Raw genomic sequence first — 14,684 nt, forward strand, 5'->3', positions numbered from 1 at the left:
TAGTGATAAAAATGTTAAATGCCTCACAAAAAACCCAAGGGTATTTCCATTTCTATTTTCACTTTCTGCTGCTTCTGCCTTGTAAAAGAACTTCAGTGACTACAACATCTGTCAGTGCCTTTGGCTGGCCTCAGCTGAACTTTCTCAGCAGATCTGGCCATGGCTTCCTCATCTTACACTATCTTCAAGGTGTTAGCCTTAAAAACTCCCTCTAAAAGATTAATTCAGTGTAAATTTCAATGCTTCTTCACAAAAAACAGTTACAGTAACATGTATGTAGGAGTGCTTCACAGTTTTCCAAATCAAATTTGCCAGTCTCTATCAAAAAACCCCAAACCCTAACTTATCCCCCCAGATCCAACATGTTCCAGAGCTGGATCTTGGAAGGCAGGCTCTATGCATCACCTAAGCAAGGCTAACAGCTAACTGCTCCTAAAAGGACTGTTTGTTTCTCCTTCTTTGTGCTACCCACCTGGTTTGGATGACTAAAGGCTCACTATTAGCTCCAAGAGCTATGTGACAGAAAACTACTCACTTTCGGTTTATGAAATCAGTTTTCTGGTGTTTGTTCATCTCCAGTGATTGATAGTGGATTATTATAAGACACTAGCAAAAGAAGTGGTAAAACCACATGGCCAAGGTTAGTGGAAGTTAAAGAACTTTAGTTCCTCCTGGTGGTGGTTAGATCAGAGCAGCTACAGTTGGAGAAATAAGCTGCGTTCATTCATCCTGTCTCACACATCATCCCTACAGACAGCCTCTATAAAAAACCCTGTTATACTGACCAACTGTGGGACACTTCCCTTCTGTTTTTAAAATGATGTGTGGGACATCAGCAGTTGTGACTGTTGGTCTAAGCAGAAAAAAAAGCCTGCACTCACGGCCTTAAGAACCTCTGTCACTGGTAACAATGTGCAGAAGCTCAAGAGAAAGTGTTTTGCAGGGACAGTTATGAATAAATCCTCTTATATGCAACATAAGGGAATCTGACATGGAAATAAGCAAGACTTACTTCCTGTACAAACTCTCCTCATTCTATTCAAGTAGGCTTGCCACCTGCAATGCTCAAATATGGCTCAAATTTTCACGTATACTGTCAACTGCTTCTCATGAAACCGATGACCTGTGCTTTAAAATGATTCGGGATTCTGGGTTTGAGGGATCTACCACAACACACTTTATTATAAGGGAAGCAAAACTTACAGACAACTGCTGCGGGAAGCTCGATTTTCAACTGCTTTGCAGTTATGATAAAAATACATGACAACTGCCTCCATGTGTTTAATACACCGAATTAAGAAAACCCAAACTAAAACATAGCTGGAATACATGGTAAGCTATTTTAACAGATAGGTCTTCTTAACAGCCTATTGTTTAATAGAATTACATTATATTAGATGATTTCCTCGTACTTAAAATTCGGTAGCCAGACTAGATTCTGATACAGTACATCTGAAAGAGATTTTAGCTTAATTTCTTAACAAATCCTTAATTATGTGGCCAAGCACCTTTTGCTCTCCCACTGCTGTTCTACCACAAAGCCAAATAATTTGACTTTACAGGTCAAACTTATGGAAGACGATGGAACTACAGCTTCTTTTAGAAATGCATGTATTGATCAGACTTGCTCTGTAACTAATAGAGCTCTTAAAGCAGGAGTAACAACCATTTCTGACAAAAGTTTCTGCTGCTGATAGACCAGCCATCAAAAAACATTGATACATACAGCATTAACAGAACACAGATATTAAGACATCAAGATTACATAAGGGTTAATGAAAACAACACAGTATTTTTGTTAATGAAAAGAAATATATTAAATAACAATAATTTTATATAAGACACTTTATTAAGTATTTAATAGAATTAAGAGGACAGACTAAATGATTCTTACCATCCATCTTGTCAGAAGTATCCTCTTTGTTGAAAAAGCAGGCAAAGAAACATGGAAAACTTAGTGTGTTAGAATAAAGGTGTTCACAGCAGAGTCATAAAACATTCATTAAGGAAAATACATTAATATTAAACACAGCAGACATGTTTATCTAATTCATGCATGTTTAAGCTACCTTAAGTAAAAGTAGGTTTCTCTCAGTACAAGGTACAAAACTACAGAAAGGGGTAGAAGTACCCTGCACAGGTATCTCTGTGGAATCTCTCTACATTACCCAGATTGAAGAAAACCCTCACAAGTAAAATATCTATGATCAGTTTCAGGTTTGGTATCAACCACTACTGAAGCATTGGTACATATTTATATCATTACTGAGCAACAATATTCATATTCCTTATAAAATTTGCTCCTGAGTATGAAGCTCCACCCAGGGTAAGGGGCAGCAGGAAAAAAAAGACATGACAATAAAGACAGGGGACAAATGGAAGGAAGTTCCACTCTGGTTCAAAAGCATTAAAGATTCACCAGTTCAGCTGGAAGGTAGCACACATGTATTCTGACAGGAACAATGAAAATCACACCATTTAGCTTGACAGACATACAATTACAGCTCCAATCTCCTCAAGAACGACATTCATACTTGACTATGTCAGAGGCAGTCAACATTTAGTGTTGGCACTAACATTTAGTTAGGCACTAACATTTAGAATAACTACACAACGTCCTCCTGGTTCTAGAACAGTCTTCATAAAAATAAATCATAAATAAGCAAGAGTTCTTCTATTAATAATAAAAGCAGGAGAGAGGCAGAGATGACTATAGGTTACTAAGCTCATGAACTTGTGGTCCTCTGAGGCTCTAAGTCTGGCAGCTCTTTAAGCAAAAGGTGGATGCTTCTCTGTAAGGGAGGGTGAAAATTAACCCAAGCTTCAGGAGACAATGTTTCTTATTTTTGGTGTTGACTGCAACACCTGAGAAGAGGTGGAAAGCAGAACGGAAATACAGGAACATCCTCTAGGCATTTTAGCAGCACGGTCAGCATTACCTTGACAGTTCTATCACTTAAGTTTCCACACGTGGCACTTGCTTGGATCCACACCCCATTATTTTAAGGTTACCTTTTGAAAACTAGGAGCAAATTACTATTTTGAGGTGGACTGTGTGGTTAATCCATACAAACATACAACAGTCACACTCTACATGTGTAATTTAACTAGCTTACCAATATTAAAAATACAATTAGGAGAATAAGCCAAGCTCCATCAAGCAGTACTGTGCCTGTGTGACTGCAAACTTTGGCCTCCTTGACCATCACTGCCCTTATACCACCTGCACAGGATTAGCCTTTACTGTACATTGGTAGCATCACATTATTGTGCCATTTCAAACCACCACTGCTTTCTTCTCCACGGGTGATAGCATCTGCTAGCAAGGCAAAGCTTTCCAGCTACTCAAATCTAAGGATTCAAAAGAATCTAACCAGAACTTACTGCCTGCTTAATCTGCTCCCCCACCCTCACTCACCAAACCCATAAACTATGAACAGAATAAGCCATTTCTTTATTTCTGTATTCTCACCCTGCATAAACCCACTACTGTTCACTTCCCTGAAAACCTCTGTGCTCTCCTCCATCAACCCTTGCCTGCAAAATCTTGGGCATGAATCCCATACTGCTGAAAATGTTCTGAAAGCAAACCAGTACCTCAGTCGAGAGCTAACTTTCTTAAGACCAAAGCAGTCCATTTCATCAGCACCAAGAAGACAGATTAACAGAGAGGGACTGCTCTTTCTTTTCTGTTTTACATATTTTTTCCTTCTACCACCACGCTGTGTGCCACTTTTACTTCTCAACATCAGCTTTGTCTGACATTCAGAATATGTCCTGCTGCAAATCAGGCAATGATCTGATCTTGGCGAATAATCATCCCTCCTATTTCAGGCTTTTAGGCATGAAGTTAGGAGGATCTGAGGACTCCACAAGCATCTCTCCTCCACCCAGCAAACTGGTGGCCACCTGCTACCCAGGTTCTCCAATTCCCTTCAGTGGGCACTAGAGGGACCTCACTCCCAAAATCCTTATTGCACGTAGCAAGTACTCCTTTCAGTCAGCACACACTCATAAACTTAATCCTAAATCAGTGGTGTTCAAACCAATTCAAGTAGGACCTGATGAAAAAAGAACCAGCTCATTTAAACTAGTTTTTACACAGACAACAAAAACCTTTGGAAACCATAGCCTGAGCGTGCTGCAACACCTCCCCAGACACAAGGTAAATCAGAACTATCTTGTTCCTCTGCCTCTCTCGTGATCAGCAATACTGACATTAGGACATGCCTCGTCAGCAATCTCACTGGCACACAAGCCAAGAAGAACACTGAATCTCAGTTCCCCTATTGCTACTCCTAGAGTATGGATAACCTGAACACACAAAACCCTGCCCATATTCCTTTACCCTCTTCCCACTTAGTGGAGGTTCTAGCATCTGCCATCAACACCACCCAATAGCTTTCTGCACTCTTATCAGTTGTAGCACTGTCTATATCCAACAGCAAGTATTCTTATCAAGGAAGACTGTCACCTACATGAAAAACATCCACACAGTTTCACCAACATGCTTAGGAAAAAAAAAATCTATGAAATCAATGCTGTGTATCATTGTGTAAAAAACTTTTGTATTGTGTGAAGAAGCCACCACTTATTGTCAAGATGTCTCTTTAGCACTGTTGTAAAACAGTCAGCTAAGGAAGCTGAGAAAATGGAAAATCAAAGAGTCCTAACACTCATTTCCTTAGTACTTCTAAAAACAAAGAGCCATGATTTCCTTGGGTGAGATGGTTTAGTGCGAGGTGTCCCTGCCCATGGCAGGGGGGTTGGAACTGGATGATGTCAAGGTCCTTTCCCAACCCTAACTATTCTATGATTACCCTCTGCTGTTAAGTGAGGGTTCCACTCCATCCAGTGTTTAATATTAACTCCAGATTAACAAATGTAAGGACCACACTATGGACACACCCTCTGCACTTCCATTCTCCCAGCACAAGACAAAACCTCTCGCTAAGCTGGTCACTTGCTCTTCTGCAACATCCCAGCACTACTGAAATGACCATTTTTTCACAGGTAGAAGTGCTTTCCCGTAACCCTCCGATAAACCCCTCAACGTGAGGATGTTTCCCTTACCTAAGGATGCATAGGACCCTGGGGGCAGCCCGGCTGCCAAGAGGCGCCCGGCTCCGGTGGGCTGCCCAGCAGCGTGGCGTGCCTTGGCGCCTGCGGCAGCGTTGACATCTATGTCACTGCGAGACCTCTGCAGTGTGCCGGGGCTGGCAGCGCTCTTGCTGCTGCCTGAAGCTAGCAAAGAAAGATTAGGAAATCAGTTGGCAATGAATGGAATGCGTTGCATTAAACAGGTTAACATCCTCTACTACTGCAGCCTACCTGCAGAAAGGACAGGAAGACATGTAAAAAGGTGTAAGTCAAGTTAAGTATTATTGACGTTAAGAAACAAACTAGACCTGGTATTGCCTTGAAATTCAGCTAAAGAGCTATTTATTTTGCAGTAGTATTTACCTTCGCTCATTGTGAAACTTCAGCATTGTTTAATACAAACTATGTGCTCTCACCCTAGTACAAATCATGTCATTCTTAACATTCATGTGATTTATTCTATCAACATAAGGAAAGTCATGGCATCCCTTGTGATTCTGAGGGGAAGTAACATCACCAACAGTTCAGCTGAGATACAGCCACCAATGGGCTGAATGCTTACCTTGAATTGCTTTAGGGTCCTATCTTCTGTAAAGTATTTCTATTCACCTCCTATTATGAACTGAGTATTAACTATTTGCTTCCATTAATTTTAACCATTGTTTTATGTCTTCAAAACTTGACTCCCGGTTTACCAGCTCAGTATCCAGAAAACAAGCACCCTCAGCTACTGGCCATTTGTAAGCAGGAGTTCTGCAATTTACTCCAAGCCAATTTGCTACTAATCGATCATTTGTGTCTTATACTCGCAGCAACTGGAAATACATAAAACATGAAGCAACTATGAGGCAGCCTTAGCTCCAGATGTAGCCTGTAGTGACAGGTACCATTGTTCAGCTTGTAAACAAGAGAAAAGCTTAAGACAGTAAAATGTTAAGCTGCATTTAAAGCTTTTAATTCAAAGAACACAAAGGACAATCACTGTGCCTTATATCACATCATATTATATTACTATATCACTATACTGCAACCACCTCACCTCTGCCTGCCAGGCTTGCTGCGTTGGCTGCAGACCATTTGGAAGACAGAGGCCGACTGGAAAAAGAAAACAACAGAACAAACCTGTAAGTCTCATATACCAGATGCAAAAAGTCAATAAAAGAGAGAAAAAAATCTTCTGTTCTTCTGTCCCCTTCAACTTTCTCAACATATTTTAGACAAGCACATTAAATACAGAACGATAAGAAAAACACATCTTATCTTTCATATTCCATAAAATTCTGTTTTCTTCATAAAGCATTAGTTCTTTGGTTACCAACAGGCACACTCAGCTAGCACAAGGTTCAGGCATGGTCAGTACAAAGTTTTAACCACAGGGCCGATCCTACACATCAGCTGTCAAACAAGAATAGTGGAAGCTGCACAAGACTGGAGGTACAAATGACAAAGGAAAATGCTGAATTTGTAAGCAGCTAGACTGAATTTCCCCTGTTTCAATGTTAGAGACTCCCACAATTTATAAAAGGAGAAAAAAAACATGTCTTGTCCTCTGTGTTTTCTCTCCATTTCCCTTTACTCTTACTGCAAAAAAAGAGTAGCTGCTGAAGCAGAATCTTTTCTCCTACTCAAGTTTAACTGTGAGCCCTTTCTTCTGCCTGGTTCAGAAGGGTAAAATGCAGGCAGAGGGACCACAGAGAAGCAAAAGGCTATTAGAAGAAAGCATGATACTTTATTCACTGATTCCTACCTAGCAATCTAAATATTCATCTGGCCGGAAGGGTTTGTATTTACTGAAATAATCGACTATTTCATCAATAATCAAATAACCACCTCAGTCTGGAGACTCAGCTTCAGTAGAAATAATCCCTCTCTAATTTGAAACCAGAAAGAAGAGCTATGAGAGATGCCTCATGTGGTGTGTTTACCCGAGTTACTAGCTCAGGTGCCCACTGACAATCCAGAGTTAAGCACTGTCACCTAACTTCTCACATGTATTTGCAGCTTATTATGAGTAATACCTACTTTTCTGCCATTACTCACTAGTGGTTTGGAGGCGTTTTGCTGCAGGCAAGTTGAGGAGGCTGAGGCCCCGGGTCATCCTGACCATATAAAAGATGCTCCAGACAGAAGGCCCAGACAACTACTACAATCTATTGCAAGTAACAATTCACTTAAGCAGTTTCATGTAGGTAGGCACAAGTAACTACACTTCGAGCCTTTTTAAAACCATACTTGATCAAATGGTTTGTAAGACCTGTAAATTAAGAGGGCCAAAAATCATGGGATTTCAGACTTTTGAGAAAACCATACCCATATTTCCTAAGGTAGTTACACAGGGAGAACTCAACACCTGTATTAGAAGTGAGAAATACAATTTGGGGTAACACAGCGAAAATAAAATGCATCTAAATGCAAAATTAGTGAAAAAACATTAAAAATCAGTTAATTTCAATATTATAATCTCTTCCGTTCATCTCTCTTTTTACTCCTCCCTTTCTATACTGCAGCACTTTACATATCTTGCAATACAGGAAGTAACACTTGAGGATTTAAGAGTATTTTAAGATTCCAATTTCTCTGTAATTTAGTTTTTAGCATTTTATTACTAATAACTCATTAACAGCGCTGATTTTCAGACAGAGCATATAGATTAAATTAAACAAAAGTAATTAATCTTTGAATAAGCACTGCTTTGTGAAAAATAAAGTGTTACCAATAGCCCACATTACAGAATTATTTTTAAAGTGTTTCTCCTAATTACAAGTACCACAGGAAAGATAAGATAAGCTTCTGGTATTTGAGGCAGCAGCCAACAAAAGGGGAAAAGATTAACTTCCAATATGCTGGAAGCAGTCTGCTTTCAAGTCACAAGCAAGCAGACAAGTTCTCTGGCTTTGGAAGTGAAGCTTTTGAATATTATTTGAATACAAATACTTTGAGGAAGCTTTCAAGAATTTAAAGAAGAAAATCACCATGTACTATTTTACATTCCTACTAAAAAGCCAGTAGATTTCTACTGCTATTAGTACCTAAGCAAGCTTTTCATTTGTTTAGCTCAAGAGTGTACATTTTAATGCTCCACTGACTGCAGCACAGAGCCACACTCTCCAATCATCAGCATAGCTGCAAAATACTAGTAATCCATATTCAATACTGTGAAGACAGGAAGAAAACACCAGTCTCTGATCTGAATGTCTCTGATCTAAAAGTCTCATCTGGAGGTCTTTGAGCCTCCATGTTCATGTCCCTTTCTTGTACTTCTCAGTAAAAAGGAATAAGAAAAGGGGTAACAACACTATTCCTAGATGCATTCATTGCAACAGGACACTGGACATCAGTATGTGAACCTCGAAGATACTACGGTGTAACAGAAGCTGTGAAGGAATAAATACATGAATAAGAACAGCCTGCTAAAATGCAGTTAATTGACTGCTCTTGTTTTTCACCTTGCTGAGGTAATACTGTCATACAACAAAATACAATGAAAGACTTACTGTAAAAACAAATACTGTGGCAAAATGCAACTGCAGCTTCTCAGTACACTACAAATGTTTGGCTTATTTGCTTGTGAGAATCAGATTTTATTTGTTTGTAGGCTAAGAAACAATGAAGTGACCCTTACTTGAGGCTCTCCTGGGAGCTGGAGGATGACCTGTCTGACTGAGGGAGAGATGCAATACTGCCAGAATTCTTCAGGTAGGTCTGGAGGCTTCTTTGATAGGGTGGCTCAAGAGAATTGTACAGAGTCTCTGCTTCACTGGGAAAGTGATTTCTAAGACCCAGATAAGCCCTGAAAATAAGAGAATAACCACATGGTAATTCTTCCATGTTGTCTTCAAACTGTGGAGTCAGGAAGTAAAGATTACAGAATGAATCAGGGATGGGAAGGGAAGGAACTCAGGCTGAAAATACGTGATGCACACAATAGTGCTTATCAAATCATTAAAGGAACCAGCTACATTGACTGAATTAATCTTTGGAAAATAACTTAAGTCTATCCTCTGGAATTCTCACATTCACTTACTGCTTCTGTGGGGAAGCAGGATAAATTCTTTTTGGCCTTCTCACTAGTCAAAGCGATACAGTTGTTCAATGACTTAACTGAGGGAGGGGAAGCAAAGAATGATTATGCAGCTATATCAACCGTTACAACTCCTGTTTCAGTAGAACCCTCAAATGCTGTGTGACAGTATCAACTGCCTCAATTTTCACAATGTCTTTTGCCAAAAACCCAGACATGAATTCAGAAACATCCATTTTCAAGCTACTTATGTCTTCTCCTTCAGCCATAGATTGCTGCTCACCTTGATAAGAGCGTTCTATTACTTACAAAAAACACACAACTTTTCAGAGCAAAATGTAGCCCAAACTCACTTTCTTGCCTCCACTCTTGCTTCTGCATCAGCATCATGAATGCCCTTCTTGATCGTTTCAACCAAGACAGCTGCGTGCCTAGAAGACAGACATTCTTCATGCTATTTTGCTAGTCCACATTCTATTTTAAGCAGTAAAGTTTTACACTGTAATTGATATTTCTCTAAGATGCAAACACCAGCTGAGATAGCTCTTCCCAAGGTATGAAGTAAACAAAGGCTCCAGCACACTGATGACATAGCTGCACTTTCAGTGAAGGTTTAGGTAAGCTTCCTCCTTCAGTCTAAGAGAGTTATAATCTACTTTTCAGACATACATCCACATATCACACTGAAAAAGTTACTTTAAAATGCCATTTTTAAGGCATCTGCTTTCCTGAAATGGAAAAGCTATTTCCCCTACTATATCTGTAGTAAGAGAAAGGAAAAAGTTAAGATTAGTAAGTCTGGAAATATCTCTGACAGCTTTTGGCCTGTGAGCACTTAATTTCAATACATACTCAAAAAAACCAGCAAAGCACCCGTCAGACCATACAAAAATTGTGACAATAAACAGATTTTAATTCAAGATGGTTGTTTTTTTGTTTGGGGGGGTGGGTGGAGAATAAAGGGTTTGCTTTGGGTTGCATTTTGTATGTGCTGTATATATTTTGTTGCATTGTTTTGTATATGCATTCACACTGTGACAAGTGATCTCCCCATTGCTCCCTTTTTCAGGAGCATCTTGAGGGGTTGAAAGGTAACTATGCAGTTGGATGAGTTCTTCCAATCCTTCTTCTCCAGAAGTCCTGCAGTCCCTTTCCTATTACTCTGCTCACAGGATACATTCTGCAGAGCTGATGCACATAGTTTTTTCCTATCTACCCACAGAAGCTACAGTGTGCTTTTAATCATTAAGAGAAAAAGTCCTCCAGCTTAATCCTACTTGCCCCCTCCCATGGCAAATACACAAACACCCTTCCAGGATAAAGGACAGAAGCTTCCCAGTGCATCTTTGCTGCAAAGGATACATAATATAAGTGATACTCATGCTCACATGTGGTGTAGGAGAGGCAGAGGGTAAGGAGAAGAGACAACATGAAGTCAAAGCTGTACCATGGTTTAGTGTGTGGTGTCCCTGCCTATGGCAAAGGGGTTGGAACTGGATGATCTTAAGGTTCATTCCAATCCAACCATTCTATGATTCTATGATCATACAACTCCTGTCTCCCTGCACTTGAATGAGCCACATGTCCTCCTGTGCTAGAAAGGCTGGCCAACACCAAACAACATAATCCAATTAAAGGATTCAATGAAAAGATTTCTGTCTAGAAATTCATTAGTAGTTTATTTTAGGGAAAAATTATACTGGTCCATACCTTTCCAATGAATGTGTCTGCCACTCTTGTAACAACAGGTCTAGAAATTCAAAGGAGCGCCTAGATGGACAGAACAAAAAGTTGTAATTAATACTTATTTCTCTAATGTGCTTGGGGAATGAACAGTAACTTTATTCTTTCCCCCTGAGGGAAACAAATACATAAAATATAAGTACATTTGTCTGGCAAATAAAGGTATTGGTTGCCTTACTGCAAAGGTAAAATATTCAGTGGATAAAGTAAACATGCAGGCTAACTCACCCTAAACTTCAAAACCAAATGTGGTTCAATTAACCATCCTATTGCTTAAGTTATGCTATTACACATATGCTTTGCTAGTTTATTAGCCTTAAAATAACATACAAAAGCCAATCCAAGTGTTCAGGTATCATGTCCCTGGAAAAAGCAACATGCTGAAAGTGCCCCTCAGACATGACAACACACTGATCCATCACACCCTGCCTCAGGTAGCAGCCACTGTCCCAGTCCCACAGTCCCCAGCATGGAGGGATTATTATTTTGGGCACGGAAGTTTCTAGGTTCTGCTGGCATCAGGACAGCAAGGTGCTGGCACACAGTCCATGCAAAACACTGCAAGTGCTGCCACAAGAGCTAACCTCATAAGGTCTGTCAGCTCTGGCCCAGACAGCCAGTAACTCATGGGCTCAGGCTGGTTCTTTGCAGAGACACATGTAGCTGTTTCATGCTCTGCCAATGCCTCTCCATACCAGTGTTATTTATTCCCATTAGACTGAGCAACACAGTTTCAACTACAGCTGCTTCTTTTATCTTCTGGTTTTGAATTGGAAGGTACTTTTCCCAAGAAGTGTTAGGAACATTTTAAATCAGAATGAAATCTGCAAAAGGATACAGTGTATGTGCACGGTATGGCAGAAAGGACCATTCCTCAACATCCTCTGATCTAACTCTGCCGAAATACTTTTTGTAGTTTACTGTATAACACAGATTTGTATATTCAGACATAGTAGCCACAAATCTTCAAATCTCTCTATTTCCAACATATGATCATCAAATTTAGAAATCAACAGCTTTAATCATTTGCTGTTTATGATGTACTCACCTTCTAACTGCAACCGATTTTGAGGTACAGTTGCTTGTTATTAAAGGTATAAGTCGTGGCACATGAGTATGCTAAGAAAAAAAAAGGACAAAGCAGTTAATGACAAAAGCATTCCTGAATTTGTACTGCACTACTTGAGGCAAACAAAATTAACAACATAACAAAAACTGCAGTCATTTAAAATGCTTACTGAAACTAAATGTAGTTTCTGTAACAAGAGACTTCTGCTAGCATGTCTATTGATTAAACCTGTTCTTTTCCAAAAGGTCAAGCAAAAAGTATTTCCAATGCCACCACCAATCACGTTATCATATGCAGTATTTAGCTGTCAGAAGTCATGTATGAAGGCTCAAATGTAACTGTTTCCCCAAAGGGGTTGTAAGTTGATGTTGTTTTAGTTTTGCCACAGAAGAAAAAGCCACAGACATAGCAATCTTACAAATAAGCTGTGAAGCAAAAAGTAAATCAATCAATCCGAAACTATGGGCATTCTTTTAGGGATCAATACCACTAGTGCTACAAAGACCATCCTTTTAATGCAAAACATGTCAATAAAATGAAAGCATTCACATGTAATATAAGCAAGCTTATGTGTGTAAACGATGTGGAAACACCAGACATCCTCATGGGAAAAGAAAACTTGAACTACTGTAAGGGAAGCAGGTAAGATAAACTACGTGAAATCCAAATGCAATACTTGAATTCAGAATTAAAGCAGCCCTGCCTCAGCTTATCTTAATTAACTGTAGACACAGAGTACTAACATTTTAATTCTAAGTAAGAGTAACATGGTTCAGCAAATCCGTTTTAGTTCATGTCTTTAGTCCTTTCTTGATTAAATATGTAATTTCTAAAGCAGTCCCAAATACAGTGTGAAACTGTAGGCTATTAAAACTTGCTTAGAAAGTACAGTGCTGAACAATTCCTACTATCTCATATATCACACTTTCATAGAATCATAGAATAGTTAGGGTTGGAAAGGACCTTAAGATCATCAAGTTCCAACCCCCATTTCTCCCTAGGTTATTGTCACAGGATGTAAACACCCAGATCACCAAACAAGCAGAGCTGATTATGAGCTCTCAGGAGTCCTGCCAACTTCAGAAGTAGGAAAGAATTAATCCAAAAATCTGGAAGAGCCCAACAGTTGCATTTGCTTGTACTGATATCCTTTCGCACATGGTTTTAGGGTTTTGTCTGTGTTTTACATAGTTTTTAATTTGAAAAGCGGTATGTGACTGCCAGAAAGGGAACAATAACCCATATCAGGGGAAATCAGAAGATGTTTTTACAGATGGAGAAACCTATATGTTCCAAGTCTTTGGAGCTATTGACATTGTAATTTCTAGAAAGTGTTTTGCAAGGGAATCAAAGCCTCAGGCTTGCTTTCATTCGGCTTTCAGACTGCACATTTCATCTGCTACCCTTTGAAGCTATCGTGATACACACTTCCTCCCAACCCACTTGACAGCTCAATGGCCCCACGTGAATCCCTCCTCCCTCTGCAAGTGTTTTTCTGCCACCACGCCATCCCATCATGATACGCCCCCCTTCCCCTTTTAAATTGTTTTCCTGATTTACTATGAATCAAGAAAGGGAAGTCAGAGTACAGTAAGAGCTATCTGGAAAAGAAAGAAGAAATCAAACAAAGGCATGAAGATGATGGGGCTCTTCAAGATCCCTGGAATAATACAGCCTCCCTCTTTTTCTGTAGACTCATCATTTATTGGTTGGGTATTTGAACACCATGGGCAGGATTTCTCACTTTTATGTCTCCAATGTTAAACTACAGCTAAGGGTAACAGAAGCTTAAACAAAATCAGGACAGCTACAGCCAATGTGCAGGTTTGTCTCCAACTGACCTGAGCCAATGAAGCCAATTCAATTTCATCAGTGAATTTTAATTTCATGCTGCTTTCCTGATGCCTGATTGCTCCCGTAAACAACAAGACAGGGTTAGTTTCTTACATGCCTGAGCTCATGTACTAAAACTACACATGGCATTATTATCTTACTACCTCAGTCACTCTGTGTAAAGTGTATTCCTCCCTCCACTCTCAACTCTGTGCCATCAGCCATCTCACTGTATATTTTAAGAGCCTGGGATAAAAAAACCAATAGATCTTAGCCCAAGTGTTGATGCAAAGGTAATGCAGAAGTCTCAGAGCATGTTCTCAGAGTCATGGGCAGACTGAGTAAGTACAGATTCCACAACATACTGAGGATTGCAACAAAAGGTGTGAGCAATGAAACCACTTTGGCTTCCAAGAACCTAAACAAAACAATGGATGAGATTGTGGTGAATACTTGTGAGTGCCTAGCATTAAGAATACCACAGCTTTTCATGTAGGAACTACAGGCAACTTCTCACTTCTATTTGAAAATATCAGTACAAGTCCCAGAAATCTAGCTAAATATCTTGTCTCAGACACCAGTCAGTAGCAGATGCTTAAGGAACAGACAATAAAACCCACCTAGTATACAATATTCCTTTTATCTATATGCTAGAGCTTTAAGGGCTCCATTTATAAAGTAATTAAACCCAAGGATTAAAATGTCTATTGGGCTTCTCTCCCACAAGCCTGGGCTTTCTGAACTGATCTGCGTATGTCCAGCCTCTTCAACACTTTATCATTAACTCCATGGTTCCAATTTGGTTTTAATACTATGCTTGTTTTTTTCTTATAAAAATAGTTTTATTGTTGTTAGGAAAAAAAATAATCTTACTAGCTCCTTCACTACTAGCTTAACTTTGCCTTGTTAAAAGGCAGT

The 14,684-nt window shown here is 39.5% G+C and overlaps 1 protein-coding gene across 50 annotated transcripts in view; it reads right to left on the reverse strand.

Annotated features, from left to right (window-relative positions):
* CLASP2 (cytoplasmic linker associated protein 2) overlaps positions 1 to 14,684 on the reverse strand; it is a 124,281-nt gene that overhangs the window by 45,576 nt on the left and 64,021 nt on the right. For 38 of the 50 annotated variants that reach the window (XM_061358445.1, XM_061358469.1, XM_061358454.1 and 35 more), the window contains 7 exons: positions 11,913 to 11,983; positions 10,832 to 10,891; positions 9,475 to 9,552; positions 8,723 to 8,890; positions 6,140 to 6,195; positions 5,074 to 5,244; positions 1,895 to 1,918 (listed from right to left, as the gene is read on the reverse strand). In XM_061358445.1, coding sequence (XP_061214429.1) covers positions 1,895 to 1,918; positions 5,074 to 5,244; positions 6,140 to 6,195; positions 8,723 to 8,890; positions 9,475 to 9,552; positions 10,832 to 10,891; positions 11,913 to 11,983 — 628 coding nt within the window. The remainder of the gene's footprint in view (positions 1 to 1,894; positions 1,919 to 5,073; positions 5,245 to 6,139; positions 6,196 to 8,722; positions 8,891 to 9,474; positions 9,553 to 10,831; positions 10,892 to 11,912; positions 11,984 to 14,684) is intronic. The other 12 variants (XM_061358449.1, XM_061358447.1, XM_061358470.1 and 9 more) reach the window with 2 other exon arrangements.

The sequence above is a fragment of the Neopsephotus bourkii genome, unplaced genomic scaffold, assembly GCF_033783945.1.
Source record: "Neopsephotus bourkii isolate Nb327-2 ecotype Australia unplaced genomic scaffold, CSIRO-AGI_Nbou_v1 NB_942, whole genome shotgun sequence".
NCBI classification, from domain to species: domain Eukaryota; kingdom Metazoa; phylum Chordata; class Aves; order Psittaciformes; family Psittacidae; genus Neopsephotus; species Neopsephotus bourkii.